Source organism: Rhea americana, unplaced genomic scaffold (genome assembly GCF_003343005.1).
Source record: "Rhea americana isolate MKP2758 unplaced genomic scaffold, rheAme1 scaffold_79, whole genome shotgun sequence".
Classification (NCBI taxonomy): domain Eukaryota; kingdom Metazoa; phylum Chordata; class Aves; order Rheiformes; family Rheidae; genus Rhea; species Rhea americana.
This window is the reverse complement of record NW_028186967.1, coordinates 1495145-1503897: the sequence shown is the minus strand read 5'-3', so window position 1 is coordinate 1503897 and position 8753 is coordinate 1495145. Positions and strand designations below refer to the sequence as shown.

The following is an 8753-nucleotide window of genomic DNA, read 5'->3' as shown; positions in this document are numbered from 1 at the left end:
AAGCWTTCGTTCAGCTTTTAACTTTTCTAAGTTGAAAACAAGTCAAGGTTATGTTTGTGCTTAATAATTCAGCAACGGTGCCAGCTCAGCATATTGTCTTTTTCTTTCCTAGTCATTCTGGTTTATTAAAAAGGAACAATGACAGCAGATAGAAGGGTTGAAGGAGGTTGTGCCTTTCTCCTTTAACTCCATCCCGCCACTGACTTCTACCATCCCGGCACAAATCCCCGTAGATTTGTGAGGTTCACACATACCTGGGTGCCAGCAGTGCCATCTCTACCCTGGGAAGGGGAAGCTGGCAGCAATTCTGGACTGAGATGGCCCCTTTTCTGTTGGCCGCCTCTGTTTTTCCAAATGAGAATATTTTCTGTTTTGGTGGAATATTACCCAGACCCTTCATTAAGTCTGTTYAGGGATATTTTTTGACTTTGGTTATAAGGTTGTAGGTTTCTTTTTTCTTTTAATAAAGGTGTAGAAGATCATTAGCCCTTGAAGATGTGAAGGAACTTGCAGTGAAATAAGTTTTGTCTTTTTTAACGAAATTAAGGTATATTAGCACCTGATTCCACCACAKGCTAGTTTGTGCCTTGCTTCGTTAGGAAACCTGCTCATTTCCAGGGGATCTGTTTCCAGTTATGGTATTGTCACTGCAAATAAGAATAGATGAGCACAGTTTTATAAATGTGAGAGAACTGAGAGCACGGAGTAAAGCTCGTGTTGTGTAACTCCCATCTTCACTGTCCCTGAGCACAGACTGGCATTGTGCACAATTCCCACACACAGACTTGGCAAGCAACCTGAAACATCATCTACTCTTTCTATCCCGGCTCCTCAACTTTGTCAGCGCACCTCCATTTCGTCACGGTGTGCCGCCTCCCGTTCCCATCCTGGCCCTCTGCAAACTATAAGATGTGCTGTGGTTTTATGAGAATAAATGGAGGGCTTAAGTCAGAAACACCAAACTGTTTAATATAGGACAAGCCTGAGGATTTGAGATTCGGCCTGCCTAAGCAGATACTTTGCAGTATTTTACATCAGTTCTTCCTCAGAGCTAGATATATCCTTGGAGACAATGGGAATAGGAGTCTCTTTAGGCAGAGAAAGCAAAAATAACATTTACATTATTGTTATTAAAAATGGAAAGAGGGAGAGAGCAGAAATACTGGTTGTTGTTAGTATAGGTCAGTCAGGAGTAATGATTTACTTTACAGTATAATATTCTGTATGTGTTGGAAACGTATTTCTGGAAGAACTTGACTCTTGTGTGGTGCACGTGCTGTATCACAAGTCTGTATCACATCCCGCTTTCCCTTATTGCCACTGAACAAATAAAAAAAGCTGGGGAAGACATCTTGACACTGTCGTTTCGCTCTGATGTTGTGTTGCAGGTATGGCCTCGCATGTGCAAGTTTTCTCTCCTCACACCCTTCAGTCAAGTGCCTTCTGTAGCGTGAAGAAACTGAAAGTGGAGCCAAGTTCTAACTGGGATATGACTGGGTACGGCACACACAGCAAAGTCTACAGCCAGAGCAAGAACGTGCAGTCCTCCCAAGCAGCCGCCGCCGCCGTCAACGCCTCCCTCCAGATCCCCAACCCGAGCATCCCGTACGAGCAGACCATCATCTTCCCAGCCAGCACGGGGCACATCGTGGTGACGTCCGCCAACAGCACTTCTGGTGTGGTTGCAGTGTCTGGGCAAACACTGGGCGGGCCACACAACCTGATGCGTCGCAGCACTGTGAGCCTTCTGGACACCTACCAAAAATGTGGACTTAAGCGGAAGAGTGAGGAGATCGAGAACACGAGCAGCGTGCAGATCATCGAAGAGCACCCACCAATGATTCAGAACAATGCCAGTGGGGCCACCGTAGCCACCGCCACCACCTCTACAGCCACATCCAAAAACAGTGGCTCCAACAGCGAAGGGGATTACCAATTAGTGCAACATGAGGTGCTCTGTTCCATGACCAACACGTACGAGGTGTTAGAGTTTCTTGGCCGGGGAACCTTCGGACAAGTAGTCAAATGCTGGAAACGTGGCACTAATGAGATTGTGGCCATCAAGATCCTGAAGAACCATCCTTCCTATGCCCGGCAAGGCCAGATTGAAGTAAGCATCCTGGCTCGGCTGAGCACAGAAAGCGCAGATGACTACAACTTTGTCCGTGCGTATGAGTGCTTCCAGCACAAGAATCACACATGTTTGGTCTTTGAAATGTTGGAGCAGAACCTCTATGACTTCCTAAAACAAAACAAATTCAGTCCCTTGCCCCTTAAGTACATTCGACCAATTCTCCAGCAGGTAGCAACTGCCCTAATGAAGCTGAAAAGCCTGGGACTGATTCATGCTGATCTCAAGCCAGAGAACATCATGTTGGTAGACCCATCCCGACAGCCATATAGGGTCAAGGTCATAGACTTTGGTTCAGCTAGCCATGTGTCTAAAGCTGTGTGTTCTACCTACCTTCAATCCAGATATTACAGGTAAGAAACTCAGCTCAAGCAACATTACTGAAAGAGGTATTTCATGTACAGGATTTTCCCTTTGTTTTTGTAAATGAATGAGAGCCTCCCTTAATTCTAAAGTGGGGTGGCTCTTAGAATGGGCTTTGAATGAAAGGAAAAAATGGTATCTTAGCCTCTTGAGATTTACTTGCATTGAAAAACATTGTAAATTTGCAAATAATTATAAAATGTTAACTGTTATAGGAGAAAAAAAGGAAGGGGGAAGAGTTTGTCATCTACAATTGTCAGAATAATTGAGAGGTGCCTTCCTCCCTGTCCCTCTGTCTTCACTTCCTTCTCTCTGAGACTGTTCCCAGAAGATGGGCTGGATCTGGAAGGTCCACATTTCCTTTCCAAGTCAATGGAAGCAGGTTCTTGGTATCAGAAAGGCCTTAACCTGAAGTGTCATTATGTTGTGTCTTCCAGCTTTCTTTTATAGATGAAACTTTTTTTTTTTTTTTTTTTTTTTAACAAAAATAAAGATTGGGCCACAGGAGAACAACTGTATGGATGCAAAAGATGCTCTGTCAAAGAGTAATTTTCACACAGGCTATGAAGCTAATTAATAAGAGTCAATGGGAAGATTCCCACTGGCTCCTGTCAGATCTGCTCCAGGTGGGCAGGCTGCTTGGCCAGGCTTTCAAAATCACCTTTCTCCATGTGTGAAGCTGTCAGTAGGGATGAATGAGTATTGTCAGTAATATTGGGTTGGACTGAGGACCTATTGTGGAGTCCTAATTCCCACTGGCAGTGCTTTTAACTGCAGGTATATTACGTGCCGGGGTGAGGATGTGACTTCTGCGTAGGTCTACCCAAAGCAAAATGTATGAACCAGCCATATTCCACCTCGGTCTCTGAAAGAGTTTCAGCAAAAGGAGCATTTTTTTGGTAAGCCCTAGGGTGTCATCCTCTGTCTATGAGTCCAAGACAAACTCTCTATAGAGGTTCTCCTAAGCCGCTTTCACTGGCTCCAGTCAGCTAGGTTCAGTATCCCAAAGACAGAGGAAAGCAATCCGACTGTTACCTCAGGGGCGGAGGAAAAAGGAAAAAAGGGGTAATTTGTCTTTARATGAGAGCTGAATTTAGAAACATTCAGGCCATGTGTTTGTTGTTGTAATTCTGTGAAACAGGAGCAAAGAGGGAAAATGTGATCCTTCTTGATGTCTGATTTAATGAAAATCTGTCCTGGCAGCATGCACAGCTCGTCAGCTGAGTTACAGAAAAGCAGGGTAGTTGCTCTGTTTGTAAATAGAAAAGAATCTGTCTTATACTGAGGGATGAAAAACAGAATGAGCTGGTATCAGCCCCTTTTCCTACTTTATAGGTATGGCAGTGGCAAAGCCCACCAGCATTCTGGGCAGGGGAAGAGTTAATTTTCACAGGAACAGGAACTTTGACAGTGTAGCACTGCAGCAGCTGATTTTTATCTGTTTGTCCTTTGCTCTGAAGGAGGCCACAGGAAAAAAAAAAMACCCTAGTTTATACCTCAGAAGACGCTTATTAAATGAAATATTCTACCTGATGACAGTCCCATCCTCCAGGAGAGACATGTTTCTGTGGTAAATATGCAAAAGCTTTTAGGGTTGCAATTACCTGGCAGACTAGAAGAGAAAAAAATGATAATACAGGCATTTTGTTGTTGAGTTATCTGTGATTCTGCATTAGCAGCCTAGGTCCCAAGCTGAAAGACAGAAGGGGCAGCCAATATGAAATATGTGACAGAAAGCAAAAATGAAAGAGAAAAATGGTTCATTCTCAGAGACAAACAAGGAATATTTTTGTGGCAGTCTCTGGGGAGGAAAGGACTTGATAACATTTGCTTTTTATATTTTAAATTTTATTCCTGCCCGGTCTGAAGTTGCAACTTCTTAGATAATAAGTTCTGCCTGTCTAATTCCTCTCTTGTTAACCATGCCTGAACTCATGGGGGGATGGGAAGAGGGTCAGCAGCTCACCAGAAAAAAAAAAAAAAAAAAGGAAAAAGAAAAAGCTTGTTGGGATGAATTACATCAGCAGGGGGCCGCTGATGAAGCTAAATTCAAGTCATGAGGAAAATTTTATTCTTCTTTATTTTTCTGATGGGGAAAAATGCAGCACAGAATAAAGACCTATTCTGCTCCAAAGAGAAGGAACTTTCACGCTAGGGGAAACATAGGACTTTTATAAAGATTTCATATGTCTTCCATTTAATTTACACTTGTTTTGCTTGCTAGAGTATAAAAGACAAGGGGATGACTTCAAGAAATGGCACATTTAAGCTGAATGTGAAGAGTAAAATCTCTTCACTTATCTTACTATAAGTAAGCAAGCCAAAGAAGTGACAGAAGGCGTGTTCCCTGCGCATTTAAGGAAAGACTAGGCAGAGCCCTGTGGCATACAATGCAGAGGTCAGTCCTCAACTGGAGGTCCTTTATGATGGCCTTTTGGGAGCAAATACCCATATCCTCTCCATATTTTATTAACAATTCACTTTTTCTTCCCCTCCGCCTTTTTTTAACATTACTCTTAAGAATGTGATGGTGAAATCCTTTCAAGTGAGGGAAGTACTATGGGATCCCATTAATTCTCAGAGCAATATAAGACATTTCCTGTTCCTCTAAAAGGTAGACATATTTTCTTCTCCCAGAGGTGGAACACAGAAGTGACTTTAAACCGACTTCATGTTCTTTCTTAACCAGAATCTGCATAGCCCAGCATGAGCTAGGACAGTCCCGGGCTGCTGTCTCCTTTGCTTGTGGATTTCACGTGGACCCTTTGCTATTGCTGCCATGTAACAGGCTCTGAAGATAAACAGAATCCCTCAGCCAAGGGCCAGGATGGTAGAGAGACCTTGCAATGCTCCTTGCAATGTTCTTACAGTGCAATCACTGTAGGAACAGCTCAGTAGCCAGCACCAAGTGCTCCAACATCAGAATTATTGGTGCCGTAACAGGAATGTGGCTAATAGGCCAAGCCAATTCTCTCTGGATGGATCACAATGGTGGCAGGGGAAAATATAAGGTATTGGAAAAGGTCARCAAAACTTCTTTAGTCTAGCAAAACTTGTCTCCCTTCCCTCTCAGAGGACGTAGCCTCCCCCAGGCTAGATTTGCTGCCCTAATTGATACTCTGGAGACTCCTCTCCTTCTCTCCTAACTGTAGAGGACCCAAGAGAGACAGGCCACGGGAGGCTAATATGTGCTCTGTGTGTAACCCGATGAGAATCAGCCCTTGTGAGTGCAGCGCTGTCCGCTCCCCGCTTGCCCAGCCCAGAGCTGCAGTTCTGGTAAAAGCGTGTGAGATGAGCACCAGCCAGAGCCAGGCTACAAGAGCGTCTAAGGGGGCGGTGGGCAGGCTGCACCGTGGTCCCTGGCACTGGCCTAAATGGTCATTTGCAGACTGGTGACTTCAGCCTGCTGCAGCCAAAGGYGGGGGGGAAACGATCCTGGGCCTCCCCGGGGACTATGCAAGGGCTTAGCTTGAGAACCGATGGCTCCTGATTCCCAAGTCTTTCCAAAAAATCTAATAATGGGAAACAAGCCCAAAGCAGACCATGGGCCACAGGTAGGATCCACTCGCATACCTTGCCAACCTGACCACATCATCCTCACCCCCAACACCTGATGGCTGTGTGGCTCGAGCACAGCTACTCTTGGGTAGCATTCCTCCCCATCCCTGCCAACCGTGGGGACCACTCGGGGACTATCCCACTTGGTGCTAATTTCGACTTAAGCTTCTTGCATTGCTGCTCTAGCTAAGTCAGAGATTTTGTCAGTGCTGTGGTCAGAGTTGTCATCAAGAAGTGGGCGTATTGTGAAGAGGATCAGCCTCCTTCCTCCTACACATCTTCAATCTATAAATTCACTGTGGTGCAAAACATGCCTGTTTCAGGCCTGTGTTTGTCGTGTCGCGGTATCACCCTGCGTGTATGAAACCTGGCCAGTTACCACTTTAGTGTTCCCTGGTGTAAGGAAAAGTGTTCCCCACCTGCCTCCCACCACCCTGGTTCTTGTCACATATCACCAACCCCGTCGGTCCRGGTCTGGTCAATGACTCTTCAAAGGGGTAAGTATGTGGTGACTCAGTTACGGTCTGTAGGTACCTGTATGRAGAACAGACTTTGCTAAGAGAGCTGCTGCGTCCAGTTAACAGCACAGAGAGCTAGCAGCCATGRGTTTTAACCAGGACCGTTTAGGTTAGAAATGAAGCCCTGTTAACAGTTGAGGAGATCAAAACGCTGCAGTGGATTCTGCATCACAGACACTTTTTCTTTTTCCTAAAACATGCTGCAGTTCAAAAAAGAGATCACTCAGGTAGGCTCTGTGATCTCTATTTCACAGGATGTCAGGCAGATGAATGACCACAGAGATCCCTTCTGGGTTTATAATCCGTGTGTGCACAGCTTCCAGGGAAAATTCACATCTGGAGGAATGCAGTGACCAGGCTTCAACAGATGCCTCCATCCATTAGAGTCAGCATTCACACACTAATGTGGAAGAGAGAGGTCGTACTTTCTGAGAGTTGGGGGGTTTTGGATGCTGTATGGAGCTGCAGTTCTCACTTCTGGGAACCAGAGAGGCCCCATACTACGCGTCTGAAGCACTGGCATGGTTAGAGCTGCAGAGGTCCTGTCTGGGACACTACAAATGTTACCTTAACCCCCTTGTTTTCTCTTTGCTGCTCAGCTGAAGCAGCTGCTGTGTTCCCCCTTCCTCCCCCCCCCAAGATGACTGCATTTCACTGTTAATGAGATAAAGTCTTTGAGAATTTGCAAAGTACTGCAAATACAAAATAATGGCTGTCACCACTGGACTATTAAAAGATAGTTTTGATGCCTTGCTTTCAAAAATATTTRGTATGTGCAATGCCTGACCATGGGTTAAGATGACTCCTTTGTAGGTCAGCAGTCCCCAGTGTAGGGGGGGGACCTGTGTAGGTCAGCTGAAATGTTTGCATAAGAGAGAATGAAGTTGAGTATCAGTTTGGGGAGGTGTTTATTAAACAATAAGCAGGCATAAAGTGCTATGCACATGTTTTCAGCTATCCAGGATCTTTCCATAGTAAATAGGAAGGCCACATACAGGTTTTCTTTAAAACAATCTGTATGTGCTTGGCAAGGTGAGTGCTGCTCCTGAAGCATGTAGGGGGCTTGACCTGGAGGTCCCGTCTTGCTGCATGTGGACGTCATGTCTTGACAGGTATCAGTCTCTAGYAGTGCTGGCAGTGAGCCAAAGCAAAGTAGAGGATTCCCAGGCAGCACCCTGACATCTTCCCCGTCGTGTGACTCAGAGCGCGCATCGTTCATGCCAAAACTGCCCTTTAAAGTAGGCAATAGTAATGGGGGCAGGGATAGGCCTATTAGTCTGCTCAGTAAATTGGCATCTGTTGAAATCCTTGCACAGCAGTGTTTATGCAGTTAAATTTCTAAAGTTTCTGCTGTTCTGGACTGCCAGGCTTTTTTGCAAAAACATCTCTATCCTAGACGTAACTGCTTTAGCAATTGCAGGACCCCCATTGCTCTCCCAGTCCCTTTCAGTTCGAACGTCARTATTCACTGCTTTGCTACTCTCTGAGGTAAAGTGGATGTTTTTAAAAGGAAAGTTACCTGTTGGGGCTGAACCACTGAGTTCATCACAGAAGTGTAAGCTCGCACTGGGACCCCCGAGTGCAGGCATAGTTTGTGAAGTCACTGCACCCTCTCCCTGCTGCAGCGCTGAGTTTTCCTCACGTATCTCTCGTTCCACTACACGTTTACAAAGGGGAAAAGCTTGCAGAGTCATTTACCCAGCTCCAAAAGGATTATGAAGGCTGCGGAGCTACACACATTGCTATCTCCRTGTCTCAGCCGAACAATGTGTTCCATGGACTTTTGAAAAACTGCAATTGTGGGCACAGAATTATGGTTGTGCTGCCTTCTTCTGTGATAAGCATCTGCATAATCCCTTTGACTGACCTCTCATAGTCAACCTCCAGGCCCACTGGTATTYAGAGAAGGGCTTGAACAGAGAGTTCCCTTCTTCCTCCTAGTTTCTTACTCAGTTTCAATGATTTGTGGCTGAAGCATGACAACACTTTGCATTAGAAGCATCTCACAGCCCATAAAGACTCACGCTGTTTTAATAGTCAGAGACTCCCRGTTTCACTGAGTGATGATCATGCCTGCTAGGACTACAGTCTTGCGGAATAGGCAGCACAGGAGAGCAGTCTCCAGACTGTAGTTTCTAACTACTGTTTTAAGCAGTTCTTCATTTCTTTCCAAAGGACACCAG

At 45.3% G+C, this 8753-nt stretch overlaps 1 protein-coding gene across 4 annotated transcripts in view; it reads left to right on the top strand.

The window, feature by feature from the left end:
* The first annotated feature begins 1368 nt into the window (after nucleotides 1–1368).
* HIPK2 (homeodomain interacting protein kinase 2) overlaps nucleotides 1369–8753 on the top strand; it is a 101114-nt gene continuing 93729 nt past the window's right edge. For all 4 annotated transcript variants that reach the window (XM_085322566.1, XM_085322564.1, XM_085322565.1 and 1 more), the window contains exon 1: nucleotides 1369–2484. In XM_085322566.1, coding sequence (XP_085178692.1) covers nucleotides 1391–2484 — 1094 coding nt within the window. In that variant the 5' untranslated portion in view covers nucleotides 1369–1390. The remainder of the gene's footprint in view (nucleotides 2485–8753) is intronic.